Source organism: Sceloporus occidentalis, unplaced genomic scaffold (genome assembly GCF_023333645.1).
Source record: "Sceloporus occidentalis isolate IW3139 unplaced genomic scaffold, rSceOcc1.0.p SCAF_4, whole genome shotgun sequence".
In the NCBI taxonomy this organism is placed as follows: domain Eukaryota; kingdom Metazoa; phylum Chordata; class Lepidosauria; order Squamata; family Phrynosomatidae; genus Sceloporus; species Sceloporus occidentalis.
Genome location: NW_028316984.1, coordinates 68,653,452 through 68,674,416, shown reverse-complemented (window position 1 = coordinate 68,674,416; position 20,965 = coordinate 68,653,452). Strand labels below are relative to the sequence as shown.

At 40.8% G+C, this 20,965-nt stretch overlaps 1 protein-coding gene across 1 annotated transcript in view; it reads left to right on the top strand.

Annotated features, from left to right (window-relative positions):
• Positions 1-20,965, top strand: part of LOC149313966 (protein disulfide-isomerase A5-like) — a 200,736-nt gene that overhangs the window by 147,690 nt on the left and 32,081 nt on the right. The window contains exons 12-14 of the mRNA XM_089520261.1: positions 2,745-2,815; positions 3,969-4,132; positions 7,993-8,123. Of these exons, the coding sequence (XP_089376387.1) occupies positions 2,745-2,815; positions 3,969-4,132; positions 7,993-8,123 (366 nt within the window). The remainder of the gene's footprint in view (positions 1-2,744; positions 2,816-3,968; positions 4,133-7,992; positions 8,124-20,965) is intronic.

The following is a 20,965-nucleotide window of genomic DNA, read 5'->3' as shown; positions in this document are numbered from 1 at the left end:
ACATTTACTCCTGGATTGTGACATTTAGGCAACTTGTTTCCACATACATATTTTAATATCTTATGTAGTTAGATGCAAATAGCACTATTGCCACTTAACAGCTACTCACTGCTTTAAAGAAGCAGACCAAATCCAGCTCAGGATAACAGAGGATAATTGACAATAGTGTGAACTAGTGGCTGAAGTATGTGTACAGGAATGAATTTTAAGATTTATCAGGAGGCTGTGAACTGTCATTTTTTAAAACTGAGAACCAATTCTTGTGTAAGGAAATTGTACTAGCATGACAAAAAATATATTCTGAACTAGTAGACTGTGTGTAAAAGCACAAGCATCATTATGCATGTTAACTGCAGTACCTGCAGCTGGCAACTTTTCTGATACCAAGGGATCACAGTTAGTAGTGTATGGTTCTCTGGGCTGAAAGTTAGCTATCTTGTGTGCATCCAAGTGAGGCTCAAAGCAATATCCTTTAGTGATATAAGATGCATCTTAATCACAGTACCTGCATTAACATCACTCACTGATTTCTACATCTTAGACCTAACATAGTTTTAGTGTTTAATAATGTGAGTGAGGAATCCCATTCATATCTCACAGCTGCCATTACTTGCTTGCTGTCTTTAACTAACCTGAACTTTTAGAATCAGCCCCCTCTTAACATAAGAAGATAACAATACCATTGTTGCTATTATTATAATTTTTAAATAAAATTATTATTTTCTATTGTAGAGAATGCTCATCTGTTGGAGGCGAGCTGCCTTGCATGCTTAAGAAAAACACTGCATGAATTCTGAGTCAGTAATGTAAATAAATAAGCAATGTAATGTGTTCTACTAAATGCACACCCATATTTGCAATACATCTTTCAGGCACATTTAATAATTGGTGGGTGACATTTCCTTGGAGTGCATGCTTATCTTTTTTTAAAACCAAAATACAGCTCTGTGTTAAACAGAGAGGTTTCTATGCAACATTAAAATATTAATCTAAAGTCTCCAAAGCAAACAACAAATGAATTTAAGTCTCCAGGACCAGATGAACTACATCCAAGGGTATTAAAAGAACTGGCAAATGTAATCTTAGAACCATTGGCAATAATTTTTGAGAACTCCTGGAGAACAGGAGTCCCCACAGACAGGAGGAGGGCAAATGTTGTTCCCATCTTCAAAAAGGGAAAAAAAGAGGATCCCAACAATTATTGTCTAGTTAGTTTGGCATCAATACCAGGAAAGATGCTAGAGCAGATCATTAAACAGAGAGTCTGTGAACATTCAGGAAGCAATGCCATAATCACAAAAAGTCAACATGGGTTTCTAAGAAACAAGTCATGCCAGATTAATCAGATCTCGCTCTTTTTTTAATAAAATAACCAGCTTGGTAGATGAAGGGAATGCTGTGGATATGATATATCTTGATTTCAGTAAGGCCTTTGACAAGGTTTCCCATGACATTCTTGCAAACAAGCTTGTGGAATGTGGGCTAGACAAGGTAACTGTTACATAGATTTGTAATTGGTTGACCGGCCGAACCCAAAGGGTGTTCAACAATGGCTCCTTTTCATCCTGGAGAGAAGTGACCAGTGGGGTCCCACAGGGCTCTGTCCTGGGGCCAGTGTTATTCAAGATCTTTATCAATGACTTGGATGACAGAATTGGGAGCATACTCTCAAATTTGCAGATGACACCAAATTAGGAGGAATAGCTAATACTCCAGAGGACAGGATCAAGATTCAAAATGACCTGAATAGACAAGAAAGCTGGGCCAAAGCTAACAAAATGAAATTCAACATGGAGAAATGTAAGGTACTAAACTTAGGGTGGAAAAATGAAATGCACAGATATAGGATGGGGGACACCTGGCTGAATGAGACTACATGTGAAAGGGATCTAGGAGTCCAAGTAGACCACAAGTTGAACATGAGTCAACAGTGTGATGCGGCAGCTAAAAAGGCCAATGCGATTCTAGGCTGCATCAATAGAAGTATAGTGTCTAGATCAAGGGAAGTAATAGTGCCACTCTATTCTGCTCTGGTCAGGCCACACCTGGAATACTGTGTCCAGGATTTCTGGGCACCACAGTTCAAAAAGGATGATGACTAGTTTGAGTGTGTCCAGAGGAGGGCAACCAAAATGGTGAAAGGTCTGGAAACCATACCTTATGAGGAAGGACTTAAGGAGCTGGGGATGTTTAGCCTGCAGAAGAGATGGTTAAGAGGTGATACGATAGCCCTGCTTAGGTATTTAAAGGAGTGTCACATTGAGGATGGAGCAAGCTTGTTTTCTGCTTCTCCAGTGACTAAAACACAGAACAATCCATGCAAGCTCCAGGAAAAGAAACTCCACCTCAACATTAGGAGGAACTTCTTAACAATAAGAGCTGTTCAACAGTGGAACACACTCCCCCGGAGAGTGGTGGAGTCTCTTCTTTGGAGGTCTTTAAGCAGAGGCTGGATGGCTATCTATCAGGGATGCTTTGATTTGGATTTCCTGCATGGCAGAGGTTGGACTGGGTGGCCCTTGTGGTCTTTTCTGACTATGGTTCTATGAAATAAAACACTGCATTTTGTATGAGATCTGCCTTTTTAAAAAAAAATGCTGTTAACATTAATCCTGTAGATGAACAAAGTGATTGCTTTGAAAACTAGAAGCAGCTCATGTGATCTTGGTGAGGGATGTACTTGGCCACTATTCTTTGCTGCATCATCATCATCATAATATTCTGTGTGTTTTTTCCCCGAACAGGGTGTGGGCACTGTAAGAAAATGAAGCCAGAATATGAGAAAGCAGCTGAGATGCTCCATGCAGACAATGATGTAAGCTAATTCCCTTTCCTAACTCTGTTTCCAAATGATCCTTAATAAATAACTGAAATCATAAAAATTGTTCTCCTTTCTTGCTGCAGCTATTTCAGCAATTCCCATCTTCCCAAGGGGCTGCAAAAGAAATGGTTCCAAAGTATAATCTCATCGGTAATGCATGAGCTCTGCCAAAATTGTTAGCAAGAACATTTTCTCTTTAAATACACACACACATACAATGCAAGGTGTTCATATATTCAGCTATAGGGGCTTGCATTGTAAATAATATGACTGAATCCCAATGCTGCATGGAAATGGTTTGTCCCCTTCATTAATTACACATTTCATGTTTAATGCAAACCTACAAAAGCCCTGGCTTGTATTTATGCTGTATATTTGTAAAACCAATAAGGGTGTCCTCCTCCCCTATACAGCTGTTTAAGCAGGAGTTACAAGCTTTGACTTGATTTTATGCCTACCTAGTGTGCCTTCCAGTAAAGCAAAGCATTATGTTCGACAGTTAATATTAGTGCAATTAAAGCCACACTCTAATAGGGTCATGTAGTAAGTGCTGACCTTGCTACATAATTTGGGCACTTACACTTTTTTCCTGTTGGTATATTTATATTTGACGGGGAAGCTCATCTTTGTGTAATGGTTGGATAGGTTTGAGACACAAAAGTAAGTGGATTTTTTTAAGCTAGTGGAGAAAAGAAAGTTCCACAAATGAAAGCCTCTGTGGGCTTGCTTGTAGAAGCCCATTAATTGAGATCTGGAGCTAAGTCACATGTGTGCAGCTAATATTAATGTTGAATTTTGGCCAGTGAAGAACTTCACAACATGATCATCCCACGCTGGGTTTCCATTTCTCTCCTTGCAACATGCAGCTAAATGTATTGTTTATTGACTGGTCATATATGTTGAGAATTCCCCTTGGAATGAATGGTGTAGTTTGTTATTACAAAATCTTGTTAAACTTTGCAGCTCTTGGTGGGGAAAATGATAGTGTTTTCAAGCACACCTTTGTTACATACACTTTGAATATCCTTTGTAGAACTGTGCAAGATGGTTTTGTTCTGGATGATTGATCTATGAATTCTTAGCCCCTTATCTAAGCTTATACTTAGAATTGATAATTTATGGTTAACCGTATTTCTTCTTATTGCAGAAACCAGGTGTCCTGGCAGCTGTAGATGCTACTGTCAACAAAGCTGTAGCCGAAAGATTTCACATATCAGGATTTCCAACATTAAAATACTTCCAAGATGGAGAGGAGAAATATACTCTCCCACACCTGCGAACAAAAAGTAAAATTATTGAATGGCTTCTAAAGTAAGTGATATGCACTGGAAATATGCCGAGCTTAACAACTAGCCACTTCTTTTTAAAAAAGAAATTTCCAATATCTCCATCTCTTCCCATTTAAATATTTTACAAATAGTATAAAGTTCTGGTCTTCTATAAAGCTAAATGAACATGGTTTTCTGTGGTTTTCCAGACTATGTGGCCGTATTCTGTAAAAATTTATTCCTGGTGTTTCTCCTGCATCTGTAGTTGGCATCTTCAGAGGCCAGCCACAGATGCAGGTGAAACATCAGGAATAAATTCTTACAGAATGCAGCCACATAGCCAGGAAAACCCACAGAAAACTATGGACACCGGCTGTGAAAGCCTTTGACTGCACATTAAATGAACATAGTTTATGTTTAAAATTTTAAAAACAATATACCAGTTCTTTCTAGAGGGCATTTTTCCTATTACATCCCTTCACACATTCTTCTGAAAACTAAATGATTTCTATTTTCTAATACTGTAAGCTTCTGTTCAGAGACACAAGAGCAAGAATTCTGCAAAATAAACTAGGGATGGAGAGTCAGTGTTGTGTAGTGGTTTGGACTTTGGTCTACAGTTTTGCAAGCCAAGGTTCATATCCCTGCTCAGCTATGGAAACCCACTGGGTAACCTTGGACAAGTCACACACTCTCAGACTTAGAGGAAGGCAAAGACAAATGTCCTCTGAACAAATATTGCTCAAAAAGCCCTGTGATAGGGTCACCATAAGTCAGAAATGACTTGAAGGTAACACAACAACAAAAGAGAAAGAGAGAAGGATTCAAATGCTTTCTTTTCTGGATAGTGGCCATGTTGCTCTTGCATCAGAAACTTGGTTTTTCTGTTCTTTTCAAAATCTATTATAAATGTATTAAGCATATGACGGCACAGATTTCCCTGTTGCTTCCCTGACTCTGAGGACCAGTTCAGCAGATCTACAGATACTAATCACTTACATCTTTGAGTTTTGATTGTTTGATTTTTATTTTATTTTAGGCAAGTTGTTTCTTAAATGACTATGGTAGTTAAGAAGGATGGGAATGTACCACAGGCTTATACTGGGCCCCATTCCTGGTTCCCTGTGAATTAAGCCTATGGCTGGCATTCCAGGTCACAAACACCCTATTGGGAGGACAGCACCAGGCTGTAATGGGTGACCAATAGCAGACTCAATCCCTGTAGGTCTCCTTGAGTCCCACTTACCAGAGTACTTAAAATAGAATGTAGGTGGTTCTTGAACTTTCCTGAAAGTGGAATGAGGTGGCAAAACAGGACCAGGGTAATGCTCACTCTAAATGTGCAAGAGTCAGTCTCCACATACCTGCATGAGGTGAGTGAGTGTAACTTCTGAATGTAAAAAGCCATTTCTTTTAAAAGCCTTTTTTAGAGGTTAGACATTGTTTTTCCTGAAAATTGGAAGAGTGTTGGAAAGAATCTAGATCACAGTGATGAGCTCAGATCATTCCCAACCTAGGTGATGAGTGCAGAGTGCAAAAGAAGCACCATATGTAGTATCCTGGATGCCACTCTGGTGATGGGTTGACTGTGCTGGGTACTTGGCAGTATACTTTGTATTTGCATATTCCTGAGCTCCTAGGCTTGTTAGTCAGAAGGTGGGAACTACTGCCACATGAAGTGCTAAAGAGGGTTGGTTAGTAAATGCTTTCGCTTTCTTGTCCTATTCGCCTAAGCTTTTGTTTTGTATACCCTTAGTAGACAAGATGGGGATGACTGAGATCTCTTGTTCTTTTCAGGGAGACAATGAGATGTTGCTAGGGAGTTAATAAAGTAATGGCGAGGCTAGGCCTCTTGGTAGTACATAGAATAGGTATGAATGCGCAGGCACCAAAAAAGAAAGAGACATGGAAGACAGAACAATATAGTTTCCTATATTTATAAGACTCTCTGGAGAGAATATAGATTGGACAGTCTGATAGCAGCATAGGAACCAACAGTGTTGGTCAGAAGGACAGGGGTAGAGCAGAGATCACAAACAGAGCATCATTGAAAGGATTCATAGACGTCTATGTGTATATATTCCTTTGATCATACAAGCTCATGCTTACGAACAACATACATGCTGTAAAAATGAGGATAACCAATCATCCTTATCCCAAATCCACAACATGCCTAGGCTGTAGTTAAAAATACATTAACCTGAATTCCAGTACATATGGAAAATTGAGTCATTCTAAGTGGAGGACTTACTGGTGGTGGCATTCTTGTTCATGGTTAGAGAGAAGTTGCCAGTTAGCCCAGAGCATACTGCATCAATTTTGAACAAAATGACAAATTCACGAGTTTAAAATGCACATGCTATTATGCCTCTGTGTGTCTCTTGGATACAGGAAAGGAATACAAAAGTGCCCTTGGGAGCATGGGGATGTGAATGCTTAATGTTTTGTTCCAAAAAAGTTTAAATTTGCCAGGTTGGCATTAAGGGTGCATAAAAAGGAAACTACTTGTTTTGGAAATGCTTGGCAATGTTGCATTTTTAACCATATAATTGGGATACTTGTGCTCTGGGGCATATACCCTCTACTTTTTAGCATCTGAATTTTAATTAACAGTGTTTTACTGTTTTATAAGCTGTAGCTCTTGAAGGATCATTATAACTAGTTTTAATTAATTTGGATTCACTATGGCTTTATGAAAAAACTCAAAGTATAGTGCACATACCTTAAATACTAATGTGCTGAATGGTGAGAGATTCTTCAGTCAGACCTTATTCCCACAGGACGTCCTCTAGGGTAAACAACCCATGAATTGCTGTTGGATTTTATCCTGGACCTAAGTCATGGTAGCAGGAAGAATGTTAAATTTGGACTGGGATGTCAGGTTCTAGTCTTAGTCCACAGAAGATCTTACTATGTCATTTCATAGCTCCAGCAATTAATCTATGAATTAAAATTGTTTTGGGGAGAAATACTGTATGCCAATAGCAGGCTGATTCTCATGAATTGTTTATTCTTAAGTAATTAAAACAGCTAGCACCATCACTAATGCCCTTGTCCAACAAGAGGGAGAAAGTGGTATGAAAACATTCCCAAGGTTTTCAGAATGTAAAAAAATGAGAGAAAACTAGGACAACACAGACGCTCAGAGCAGAACATTGGGGAGGTAGTGTGTTCAGTGGAGATGGAATTCAGACTAAATGGGAGATTTATGGTAAGTACATTGAATAAGATTACTTCATGCTGAAAGATATTATCCCAGTTTTAAGAACTATAAAATATGCCAGTGGTTATACATTTGAATGGTGTGTGCTTTGCTGTTCTTGTAATTACTACAGTGGTGAGAGGGAATGGTATTGTTTTATTTAAGTTCTCTTCTTTTTCAACCAAAAGGATAAAGATAATACTGGGCAGTACAACTGATACTTTAAAGTAACTGGGGTTCATTTTGTTTTATGAAATCTGTTGTACTCCTAACAGTTCAGATCTTATGATAAGCTATGATTAATCAGAACAGTGAGCATCAGTTTAGGTTTACATACAGACTTAACAAATGGTGGTTAATCTTTGGTACAGTTTGTTTTAAACAACCCAGTTTCATGACCCAAGACCTGTTTCAACCAGTTCACAGTTAAGGTTAGTCACAGCTTGTCAGGTTAACTCTATTTAATAAAAAATAAAAACAGAAAAAAAGTTCCCGGATATTTTATGTTTGTGGCAGTGGAACCAGGGGCTATAAGCCTGAGAATCTTCTTATGGCTTATTGCTGTCTGTATTGAAATATATAAGAGTTTCGCTTTTTTTTTTTATTTTATTTTGATGGATTTCTGCCTTACAGGGCCACCTTGGGATTTTGTATATGTGCACTTACAAACCTAAATAAATGTTATTTTCTTCTCTCTTCAGTCCTCAAGCACCACCTCCACCTGAACCAACCTGGGAAGAAAGGCAAACAAGTGTTATCCATCTTGCAGGTGAAGACTTCAGGGAATCTTTGAAGAAAAAGAAGCACGCCCTTGTAATGTTCTATGCACCATGTGAGTAGATGTTTGTCTTGTCACATAGTTAGAGACGTATCATCTGTTGGAGACCAAAAGAGAGAGAAATGGCATTTGGTTTTGCACCAAACAGATTTGAGTGCATTCTGCTAAATACGTGGGGCTAGCTGAGTGTTAGAGCACATTCCTTGCCTCAGGGGGACCCAAGCTCATTTTCTGACATATTGATGAACTGGCTGGAAAGGATATCTCTCTGAGACCCCCAGAGAGTTGTGGCCCAATGCAGTAGAATATCCTGACCAGGCAGGAGCAGGTGATTTCCTAATCTGTTGCATTACAAACAAGAAAGCACCTTTTGGCATCTTAACGCCTAATGAATCTATTTGCGCGTGAGCATTCATGGATTAGACATTACGACCAGTGTGTGTTGCCTTTGCACTTCCTCTCCAGGGCAAGTCATTATTCTGACAAGTTTGATGTATATATTTTGGATGGAATGAAGGAGAAATTGAAAACAGGGGAAGGCAGAAGAAATAGCATCATAGTACTGTGAGTGAAAGCTGTAAAAAATCTGATGAAGGAAAAACGTGTCCAGATGGAAAGTCTGTTGAATGATTTTAAAATGGCAAAGCATTAGTAATGTGTACTTTTGGTGAAACAGATGTTTAAGAATTGAAAGCAGGAAGTAAAAATAGTCAGTATTAAAAAGAGCTTGAAGAACTGGGGTGTAGGCTAAAAGGGAGGATCCTGAATTTTAACATCACATTTTGGAAGTCAAATTTGCTTCCTCTCCCAGCATGATGCTCTTTACCAGACAAAAGGTGTGTATGTGTGTGTTTGAGAGAGAGAGAGAGACTATTTGGTCTTGGCATTTTACATTTTACAACTCAGCTTTTGTGTGTTGTTCAAGATAGCTAGAAAAAATAAATATGAAGAAGCATCACTCCTCCTTGTTAGTCTCATTAATTTTCCTGGTCCCTCCCCCAAATGTTTCTATTTATTTGCAAGCAAATACAAACCTGCAATCTTATTTTCTGCTCAAAATGAAAGTCTATTTCTTCAGTTTTGATCTAGAAATCTGCTGAACTTCCAGGCTCCTAAGAAAAATATTAATTATATAAGGTCACTGTGTAAACTACTGAACAGTTTAAATTCTAATGCCATTCTGGAAACCATTGCCTGTTTAATCCTCAGTGTGGATAAATCCAAATGCTTGTTTAAACCATGTAGTTTAATTGACTTCTAAAGGTTATGTTAGCTATAATTTATGTATTCTAATTTAATTATGGATAGATTCAGTCATACACACTGATAGCCATGTGAACATGTTTTTCCTGAAGATTCTCATTCTACTTACACCCGCTCATAATACTCTTTGGTGTGTCCTTAATTCTAGTGGGACTATTTTGAAGAGAAAGTGTTCCTCATTAGTAGATTTGTCAGCAAAGTGGTGGGTCATCAAAACTGAGCACTGAAAAAGGAGCTACTATTGGTGGAATATGTTCCTCCACACCTTTGAGATAAAAGGATTTCTGATACACATTTAGTAATGAATATCCTTTTAATTAAGAGTCATGAGAAACCCTATGATTAATGCATTTGCTCTTGTCATTGTGCCGTTATAATTTCCTGTGTTCAATAGGCTCTGCATCTTCAGTCCTATTTCAGATAACTGTGCGGTACCTTTGATATATAATGCACTCTTATACACCAGCCTCTTTCTTAATCAAGTACTCTAGGAAGCAACTACTGAATATTTTAAATCTCGGCTTGTAGTGAAATAATTATTAGGGAAACAGAACAAGAACAAATCATCGTGTATTGAGAGTGTTCCCTTCCTGCACCGGTAATGTGTCTTCTGTTAAATTTGATCGATTATCTCTGTTTATCACTTTCTCAATCATGGGACCTCTCGGGGGTTTTATGCCTGCCAATTACTGCTAACTTGCTTATTTTAGTGCAGAAGGAGAACCACTAAGATTGCCAACCTGCTTTAGTTTAAATAATTTCCTTTCTCTATTCAGAGCCACATCCCATGTCTGTGATGTTCTTTAGCCAAAGCCATCCTAGCTGTGTTCAGTAAAGAGCTGGAAGCATCTTGCATGATTAGAGTTGTTTTTGAATCAGAACTGTTTGGTCCAACTACTTGATGCCCTCTAAAGCCTTCAGTTTAGTTAAGCTAAGAATCTTACTGAAGCCCACATGTCCACTGTGTGACACCTAAAGCTGAGGACATTGGCCTCTTAGTAAAACTGTTATTCTTATTGTTGCTGTTGTTGTGTGCCTTCAAGTTGTTACCAACTTATGGCGACCCTAATTGAACCTATCTTTTTTGGCAATTTTTTTCAGAGGGGGTTTGCCATTGGCATCCTCTGAGGCTGAGAAAGTTTGACTTGCCCAGGGTCACTCAGTGGGTTTCATGGACGAGTGGGGATTCGAACCTTGTTCTCCAGAATCATAGTCCAGTGTGCAAACCAGTACACTATGCTGGCTCTCTTAGTAAAAGTACACCTTGCTATTTCTCTAATCATAAGAGCAACTTCTGCAATATCTATCACAAGCAGCAACTGCAGCAAAATATTGCAATGAGAAGTATATCAAATTATGATTTTGGCCAGTCAGTTCTATTGTCCTTTCCATACTTGGCTCTCCAACACTGTTTGTTGAGACCTCTTTTGTGTTATCTTGGTAAGCTCAGCTGTTATCAGCATACTATAAGGACTTCACAGATGCTTGCCAATGCATTTTAGTGGGTTTTTTTAAGGAGTATTAAAAAAAAAGTATTAAAACGCACACTGCTTGATTTTTGGGTGGGATTGTTTTATTCCACACAAATAGATACTCCACCATCTGAGTTTGTAATTGGAGGGAATGAAGGAATCAAATCCATGCTATAAATCTGAGCTTAACTCCAGGCATGGAGTAGGAATTGCAATTACACTTCCAGTATCCTTTCATAATGATGCTTCAGGAGCTGGAAAGAGTGAGGAAGTGTGTGTGTGTTTAATGAAGTGAATGGAGTATCTGTCAATAGGAGATACATCTCAAATGATGAACCACAATCAAAAATCATATCTGAATGTATGTATTAACCCTTAGTTCATATAATTAAAAGTTGCTTCCCACAGCCATAAAGCAAACTCTGCAAGTTGTATGGAATTGTTGTTTCCTAATATTGCATAGCATTATACCAAAAATAAATGAAGCCAGCTCCTATCCAATACTATCCTATGTACTAGCTCATTTCTTAGGAGTAGACAATGGTATCCACACCAGATCCCACAAGGAGTCGCTCATCATGCCCCACTTCTGGCTTGGTCAGGCAAATATTTCCCTCTATAAAGAAATGCTTCCATTAATATTACTAGAAGACTTGATATGAGTTTAACACTAAATGCACTTATTAGGAATCCAAAGTTATCAGTAAGTCAGAGTTAGGGTTGCCATAATGGAGGACCTCCAAACCGGGACAAATGTAGGACAAGGTTTGAAAATGTAGGACTTTTTTTTTTTTTTTTTTTTTTTTAAATTTCCTGGCTAGGAAATTAAAAAAAAAAAGTCCTAGATTTTAAAACCTTGTCCTCCTCCTCTTGCTCCCGGCCTGGGAGGGAGCCTAGGCCTGCTCCCAGGCCGGGAAGGGCACGGGGAAGCTTGGCATCGCGGCAATCGCCGCGGTGCCAGGCTTCCTCCTCCTCCTCCCCGCTTCCTCCCCGGCTTAGGAGGAAGCCTGGGCCTGGCTCCCAGGCTGGGAAGGAGGCGGGGGCCGCCCCTCATCGCGGCAATTGCCGCGAGGGGAAGCGGCCTCCTCCTCCTCCCGGCCTGGGAAGAAGCCTCGGCCGGCTCCCAGGCCGGGAAGGAGGCGGGGGCCGCCCCTCATCGCGGCGATCGCCGTGGTGGGAAGCGGCCTCCTCCTCCTCCCTGGCCTCGCGCAGGCCTTGGAGGACCCCGTGGCCGGAGCTCCGACCGCAGAGCCGCCTCGAAGGCCTCGCTGGGGCCCAGGAGGGAGCGTCTCCGCGGCTGGAGCTCCAACCGCGGAGAGCCTTCCCAGGCCTCAGCAAGGCCTTGGAGCTGCCGCGGGGGCTAAGGTGGCCGCGGTGGGCGGGGCCGTCCCAGTTTGGGCGCCAAACCGGACCGGGACCGGGTTGGCACCGCCCAAACCGGGATTGTCCCGCCCCCCGGAGGGATATGGCAACCCTAGTCAGAGTAAGCACAATTGAGATTTTATGTTATTTTTAAATTTTGCATTTACAGTAAAAAAAATTTAAAAAGGGTTTTATTACCCCCTGCTGACATATTTAGGTTTTGTTAAATTTTGTATTTAAAGACAGCCACATAACATTCCATTCCAGGAATATACTGACAAGATTGGATAGGCTTTCATGGTTGCAAGCTGTGAAGAGACAATTCTGAGGGGTTTTCTTTGTTTAAGCAAGATAAAGAAAAATGGTACCTGCTGAAAATCTTTCTTCTCCACAATTGTTAAAAAGTTCAAGAGCCTTTTTACCCTAATTAAGAAAGGAAGAGTTGCTATGGATTTGTACTTTGAAAAGCAATAAGTACATAACAGGAGACTTTTATTTACAGTAATTATTAAGGCTTAGTACAATAAGTATTGAAACTTGTAAAGCATGCATCCTGTTAGCTTTGTTGCTGTGTTATACTTGCTTTGTAAGTTGTGTAGTAAGCAAAGAATCATAGATACACATCCAAATATTATAGTGAATTCTTACAAGTTGTTAATTTCTTAAATTTAATTTGTAACTTCTAACTTTTTATTTTTAAAAAAAATGGTAATAGAAATGAAAAGTTATAATAAAATGAAAGTTTGCTCTTTTTTTCCTAATCAGTATCACTTCTGCCAGTATTGTTAACTTTTCAAATGGCTTTAATATTCAAGGGCTCTGTAGAATGGCACCAAAAATGGAAGTTTCTGGTTGATGATTTACAGCAGAAAGCTGGTATCCACTTTGACCTTCAAGTAGGGTTGCCATAAGTGAGGACCTCCAAACCGGGACAAATGTAGAACAAATGCAGGACAACATTTTCAAATGTAGGACACATTTTTAAAAAATGGAGGACACGCAAAAAAATTGAGGCTTTTTTAGAAATGTTAATATAAATCCATGTTTCTTAGGCATGATCAAAATGGAGGACGTTTTGACATTATTCGTAGACAGATCACAGAAATGTACTTCCCTTTCTGGCCACCCCCCTCTCCCCATTCCAAACAGCACATTTGAGCATTGAACATGGCTTTATTTTAACATTGCCTCTTGCATATTTCAGAGGCTTATTCCACAACCAAACCCTTTGGTCAAGGGACTTTGGTTTTTCTTCATTTTGACTTGTTTTGTCCGTATTCCTCCCCACTAAATAAAGGAGACATGAAATGGAGTTAATGGGTACAAGTTGTTAAACAAAAAAGTCTTGTGAGACTCTGTAGGCAAGAGGTGCACCATGTTAAGAACTGCATTAAGCACACTTAGGCTGCTGCCACACTGCTTTCACTCTCATCACTCCATCCTATGGAATCCTGGGATTTGTAGTTTGTTGTGGTGCCAAGGCTGGGCTTTGAAATCTCAGGCATAAGAGAGGCAAAAGGCTTGGGCTGCATCTACACTGGAGAAATAATCTGGTTTGAGACCACTTTAACTGTCTTGGCTGAATGCTATGGAATTCTGGGAATGGTGGTTTGTTCCAGCACCACAGCAGAATGGCAGTTAACCCCTGGAAAGCTCTCTGACCAAGGTGACCAATGCCCTCACCCCAAAATGTAGGGCACCCAAGCAAAAAAAAATGTAGGACATGGCCAAAAATAAAAGCTAAAAACACCCATGTACTTATAAATCCATGCTTTTTAGCCATGATCCAAATGGAGGACCTTTTGAAATTTGACAGAAGAGGACATGTCCTGGAAAAGGAGGAGGATGCCTGGTCACCTTGTCTCTGGTCCAAAACACACTGCAGAAATAAAACAATGCTGGACTGAAATGCCCAGAGTTCCTCACCAAAGCTGCATCCACACTGAGGAAATAATCCAGTTTGAGAGTGACTTAACTGTCCTGGGTTAGTGCTGGGGAATGCTGGGAACTGTAGTACATTGTGGCCCCAGAGCTATCTCTGACAGGGAGTCCCATAACCCTCCAAACGTAGTTGAACTGCAGTGCCCAGAATTCCTCCCCAGGTGCATCCACACTGAGGAAATGGTCCAGTTTGAGACTGCTCAGTGCTGGGGAATCCTGGGAATTGTAGTCTATTGTGGCCTCAGAGCCATCACTGACAGAGAAGTCTCAATGTCTCCCAAACACTAGCATTCCCAGGATTCCCTAGCACTGAGTTAAAGCAGTCTCAAAGTGGGTTATTATTCCTGCAGTGTGTGTGAGAGATATAAAAGCTAGGGACTGGATTCATTTGGAGGATCTCTGTGTCCAAAATACACTGCTTGGACTGCCAGGGCTCAGTGCTATGGAATCCTGGGAATTGTAGTTTATTGTGGCACCAGAGCTCTCTGACAGAGAAGGCCAAATGCCTCACAGACCCCAGAATTCCAGAGCATTGAGCTTTGGCAGTTAAAGGGGTCTCAAAGTGCGGGGGGGGGGGGGGGGAGAGAAAAGCCAGGGAGTGTGAATGAGCTCTGAGAGGAGGAGGAGGAGGAGGAGGAGGAGGGAGGGAGCCAAGGGAAGTGGCCAGGACCACCAGAGGAGCCCCTGCTTTTCCTCATCATCGCAGCCTTCTCACTGCTGGCAAGAGGCTCTGCCCCCAGCCAGGCAACGCCTCCATTCAGTCTCCTTTTGTCAAAAGAGCTCTGGTGCCACAAGAAACTACAATTCCCAGAATCCCATAGCACTGAGCCATGGATGTTTAAGGGGGGGGGGTCAAACTATTTCTGCAGCCTTTGCTACCCCAAAGCCTTCTATTATTTACCAGCAACTTGCAAGGCAAAATCTCTTCCTTCCAAGCCCTTGAAAACCAACCCAAGGGGAGGGCTGATTGCTTCTTTCTCATTGGTCAGCTTCGGGAGAAATTTGCATATTACAAGGAAAGGTGTTTAGGGCCTCAAAAACGACCCTGTGATAAAGAATTACAACAAAACTGAGTGCTAGACATTTAAAAGATGAGGAGGCATTTAGACTCCCAGGGAAACAGGAACGATTGATGGCCTTTTTTTCTTTGCTCACTGTAACCTGAAAGTAATGCCTCTTGCAGGGTATATATACCAAGTGGGCTGGCAATAGCTCTGAGCGGCAGATGTCTTGAAGACCTGCTCTCTAGGCTAAGCCAGGCAGGGAGGCGGGGAGGGTGGCACACAGCCATGGGGAGGGCTGGAGCTGCCTCCAGGGCCTTGCTGGGGGGGAGGTCCCAGGGGAGGGGCCAAACCAGGGGCGGGACCATGTGGCCCCGCCCCAAACCGGGAAAGTCCCGCCCCCAGGCGGGATATGGCAAGCCTACCTTCAAGTCATGTTAGCAGTTACCTCGAAATTATAATTGCTGGCTTATGAGATGGCTTCTATCATTATCTTTTACATGGCTATGGTATCCTTAACGTTTGGTGAAGGTCAAAGAAGACAATAGAATGAAACTCTCTGCCCCTCTTTTCCTCATCTTTCAGTGGCATTTGCATTCAACAGTTGGCACTGAATTCTTCCTGAAATCATCACCATCATTTTGGTTTTTCTGCAAGTTTTTTTCCCTTCAGATTATAAAACTGAGCATACTAAGATAAGAATACTTTGGTTTTATTACCTTTTATGAAACCACAGGAGAGTGTTGATTTATGTTGATGGTACTAGAGAAAGTTTCTCATACTTTGTTTAAAAAGATTATTCTTTTGTGCAATGTTCTTGTTACTATAAGGGAATTACCTTTACAGCCTTGCAAAGTCCTTTCTGTGTTTTTCCAAGCTGGTACTACTCATAAGCTCCTGAAGCAACTTCCACTAACTGCTACCTTGTGTGGATTGTTGTCCCAGTGTGGGCCATAAGATTGTATTAATAAGCAAATTCAGCCACCCAACTGGGATCTTACTCTCAGATATAAAAAACTATGATCGCCCTGCAAAATATTCCAAAATCCATATTAGTGTGATATCCGTGGTATACTAAGCAAAAAAAATCCAAAAATGTGTGTGAGGTTGCCTTTTCTTTGGCCCAACAAGAAAGGTATTATGTCAATTGGATTTTGGAATTATTCACATGTCGAACTTGGAACCCTGATGAATAGCCTGGAACATTTTTGAAATGGGACGTAATGTAATTAAACCAGAGAGCCCTCCAAAGTACTCCCACTCTTAAAAATTAATGTTAGTATCATTCTTTTAGAAAGGGCTGGTAGATTGTGTGCAAATTAAATTTTTAAAAGTGGGTCTCATTTTGAGCACTCAAGGCAGATTCCTGTGATACATTACACGTGCACTTCCTCATTTATGGAAATGTATGAATAGTAATGTGGAAATGATTGCCCTATAGATTTATTTTAATCCCAGTACACAAAAGAAACAAGGAAGTCAGACTCAAGTTAAAAAATTAGATTGCAAACATTAACTAAAGCTTTAAGTGATAAATTGATGGGAGCCTGTTGTAAACGTTGATGACAAACTTTAATTAGTTTGATCATGTAGATTATCCTGTTTATGGGACTCTTATGGTATGTATGGTATGTTTCCATCACACTACTTTGATGGAGGGAAGGCGTTTGTGTGTATGGAATACCTGCTGATTGTCTAACATGGCAGAATGCCACATGGTTTTTGATTATTACAAGCCTGTTTATTTAGATAGCATTGGTACTGAATCTGCTTTTCTTTGGAGATTTCTGTTCACTGAGTATATCTTAAAAGGAGGAAATTCTGCTGATATAAATGGTATCTAGAAAACACGTTTCTTTTTCAGTTCTTTGCAAAATGATCTGTGCGATGATTTCCTCCTGAAACAGTTGCTATTTAATTCTTGCTCGCTTGTCTAAGTATATTAATTAGTATTGAGGGAGCTGCCCTTAAAAGTACTTGTTTAAACATTACTCTAACTCCAAAAGGTATGAGGCAGATTAATGATTAGACTTGAATGCTAGCAAGGAAGAAAATGTGGGTAAAAAAGCTAGGCTTTCTGTGAAGAAACTTAAACCCTAAAGATAAATTTATCAGGTTTTGTACTCATAAAGCTTCTAGTTCTTCTTTAACCAGATTTTTGCTTTAAATCTTTAATAACCTTAAAACATTGTAGGAGATTTAATTACTAAAAAGTAGATCACCTTTAGGACATGACCATATCAACTTTTAAAGATAGAAATTTCTCTCTTTGGCAGCTGGTTTGACAGTAGCAATAGAAAGAAACTCATTTTACACTAGATAATAGACTTCTCCATTAACATATTCCTTGCTGTTTTTATGTGCATTCAGGTCATTTCCAACTTATGGTAAATCTATCATGGGTTTTTCTTGGCAAGATTTGTTCAGAAGAGGTTTCCCCTGAGGCTGAAACCATGTGACTTGCCCAAGGTCTCCCAGTAGGTTTCATGGCTGAGCTGGGAATCAAAACTCTGGTCTCCAGAGTCATAGTCCAACATTCAAACCCCTACGCCATGCTCACTCTCAATGTGTCCCTGCTACAAGCTCTTTATAAGGCCACTTGTTTTGTTTTTCATTAACAGTGAAGTTTAAGCCTTACTTTAAATTCTCAATTATGGTGACTTTATACAGTGTCCTAGTGTCTGCCTGCATCTGTGAGTGATGTGGCATTTGACATCCTCAGAAAAACATTGCTTCCATAGCAATACAGCTGCCTTCAGCATCACTTTTGTAGAGGGAAGTTTCATTTTAGTCATGTGTAGGATGTAAGTGGCATAGCCATTTGATCACTATGTAGTAAAAGGTGTATTCTAGTAAGAAAGAAAATGTTGGGACAGTAGGGATGTGAAGAAGGCTCAGTGATATTTGCATCCTCATTGAAAAAAGATATCCCAACATCTGAGACCCTCACCAAGAAAAAAGGAGAACAGTAGCAAAATTCTTTGCATTTCATCACTTAGCTCAGGGAAAGTTTGATGTTTGTTGTTTTGTGCCTTCACGTTGTTTCCTGCTCATGGTGACCCTAAGGCAAACCTATCACAGGGTTTTCTTGGGAAGTTTCTTCAGCGGGGGTTTGCCATTGCCATCCTCTGAAGCAGAGAGAGTGTGACTTGCCTAAGGTCACACAGTGGGTTTCCATGGCCAAGATGTGATTCAAACTGTAGCTTGACCAAAAATTGGTATGGTTTTTCTGTACAGAAAATATATTTGGAGAAAATATACTGCCTCCTATGCAAGAATATTGTTTTATGTGCTGAAAATAATTTCTTGCTCAAAACACATTTTTTCTGCAGAAACAAAAAATGTGTATTTTTGCATAACAATAGTTGGCCCTCCATTTTTGCAGGGGATCCGTTCTGGACACCCCCCCCCCCCTGTGAAAATGGAGGCTCACACTTATTCAAACCTCACAGCGTGCACCATTGAGAAAAGCGAAGGCTGCCCCATAGTGTATATTCAGTATAGGAGGGGCGACTGTAATTTTCCCAAGCAATGCTCAAAAATTTCATAGAAACTCTTGTACTGTATTCTTGCAGAATGGAAAAGAAACTGCTGAAATCATTCAACCCTGCATGCAAAACAAAACAAAACAAATTTGATTGATTGATATCCCAGCCTTCTTTGAAAATTAGACCTTAAGCAGTCCAGATAAGACTGAACTTTTACATCTTTAGTGGGAATAAGGATTACCATTTTTCTCTTTGTGTCCTTCCAGTGCTAGATGTGTGTGCTGTTTTTAACAAATGAGCTACAAGAGTTAGTGAAATTCTGTAATAGATTCTGTGTTAATCTTGAGCAAATCAGGAGTGTAAAAATAGGTTCTTAGTTGCTTTTCCTTGTTCCTGACTTCCTTTTTAGCCAGTAATAAATAAGGTCACAGCTTCAGTGCCATAGTGCCTGCTGACAAAAGGGGATTCAGTTCTGCACACGTTAGAGGATATTTTGATAGGATTTCAAAAATTGTGCCACTGTGAATAACTTTTCTTTATAACAGAAACCAAATGGCTTGGGAGAAATGACAACCTGACATATTGTGAACAGCTTCCTCTCACGATCACATCAGCTATTCCAGTGTCTTCCCTGACATTGCTCAAACCAGTTATTGCAAAATGAATTAACAATTGGTAATGAAATTCCACCAGGTTCGTGGAGGAAGAATAATAAAATGAAAATGTGCTCTTCATTTATTTATATATTTTTGGGACAAGGCTTGTGCTTTTCTACTTGAAATCTTTGGATTTCTTGAGTGGAATTCTTTTCCACGCAGATTGGTCAGAACCTTGGATGTGCATCCCCCAAGTTATTTGTTTTCAACCTTCAAGCACAAACTTGAGGGCCTGTTCCCACTATGATTTAAAGCGATTTGCTGATGGGATGATATGTGCCTTGTTCACACTTGGATCAAAAAGTGGTTCTTTTGAAAAGAATCGATTAGCAAGCATGTTCAGCAAGTGGAAACAACGGACCTGAATCACATTGCACTGGAGGGGAGGTACTAATGGAAGAGGGCTGGCAGAGGGTGTAACCCATCTCGCCCCTGGTTTTTGGGAAATCCGCCATTTCCCCCCTCTTTTTTCCCAGGACCTGTCCTACATTCCAACCTTCTGTCCAGGACAAATTCCAAAACATCCTCCATTCTGAGCATGACTAGGAAGCATGAATTTATATGTTGTGTTGTTAGCTTTGGGGGGGGGGGGTTGTGATATCCCCCATTTTTGCTGGCAGGTCCTCCATTTGGCGGTGCCATGTCCTCCTTCGTGGTGAGGGCGTCCATCCACCCTGGCCCTGGGCTCCAGAGTCACTTGGAGGTCTCCACCACCCTCAACTAAGGCCCATCAAACCCCTGAAGAGGCCCAACCAGCAAAGGATGCAGGTTTCATATCCCCGCTTAACTAGGGATAGCCCCTCTGTGAGCACTGGGTTCCTATAGAATCCAATGCCATTGTCCTAATAGCCACTTACCCATGAGTAGGGGGGTTTACATCTGAGTAGAGAGCCAACAAAGGACCCCAGGTTCAAATCCCCACTTACCTAGGGAAACCTCCTGTGAGCTCTGGGTTCCTATATAATATGTGCCATTGCAGTAGGAGGGATTTACATGAGTAGAGAGCCAGGCTGATATAGTGCCTTGAGCATTGGACTAGGACTCTGGGAGACCAGGGTTCAAATCCTGAGAGCTCGGCCATGGAAACTCCCTGGGTGACCTTGAACAAGTCCCAGTCTCAGAGGACGGCAATGGCACACCCTCCTTTGAAGAAACTGGCCAAGAGATCTCTGCGATAGGGTTGCCTTAGGATCGTCCTCCTTTCCCAAGACTCCCTACATTCCAACCTTCTATCGAGGAGGAATATCAAAACATCCTCCATTCTGAGCATGACTAGGAAGCATGAATTTGTGTGTGTGTGTGTTGTGCCCCATTTTTGCTGGCAGGTCCTCCATTTGAGTTGAAGGTTTGGCTGGGAAAAGAAACCCACTTTTTCCTCTCTTTCTCTTCCTTTCTATCATCTCTCCTCTCTCTTTCTCCCCCCTCAGTGGCTCCTCAGTGGCCTAAATCCCTTGCCATTGGGCTCCCAGTAACTCCATGCAATGCCAGCCTTAAATACGAGCGCAAGAGCTCCGGCACTAAAAGCACTCATATATAAATGTCAATTCATACTTAGTCCTGCTCCAAATGGAGGACCCTTTGTGATTCCTCCTGGACAGAAGGTGAAAATGGAGGACATGCCCTGAGAAAGGAGGATGACCTCTGGTCACTCTGACCTGGAGTCATTTCCCCAGTCTTTCTGTTTAAACAATGGTTGTGAGAGTGAGGGGAAAC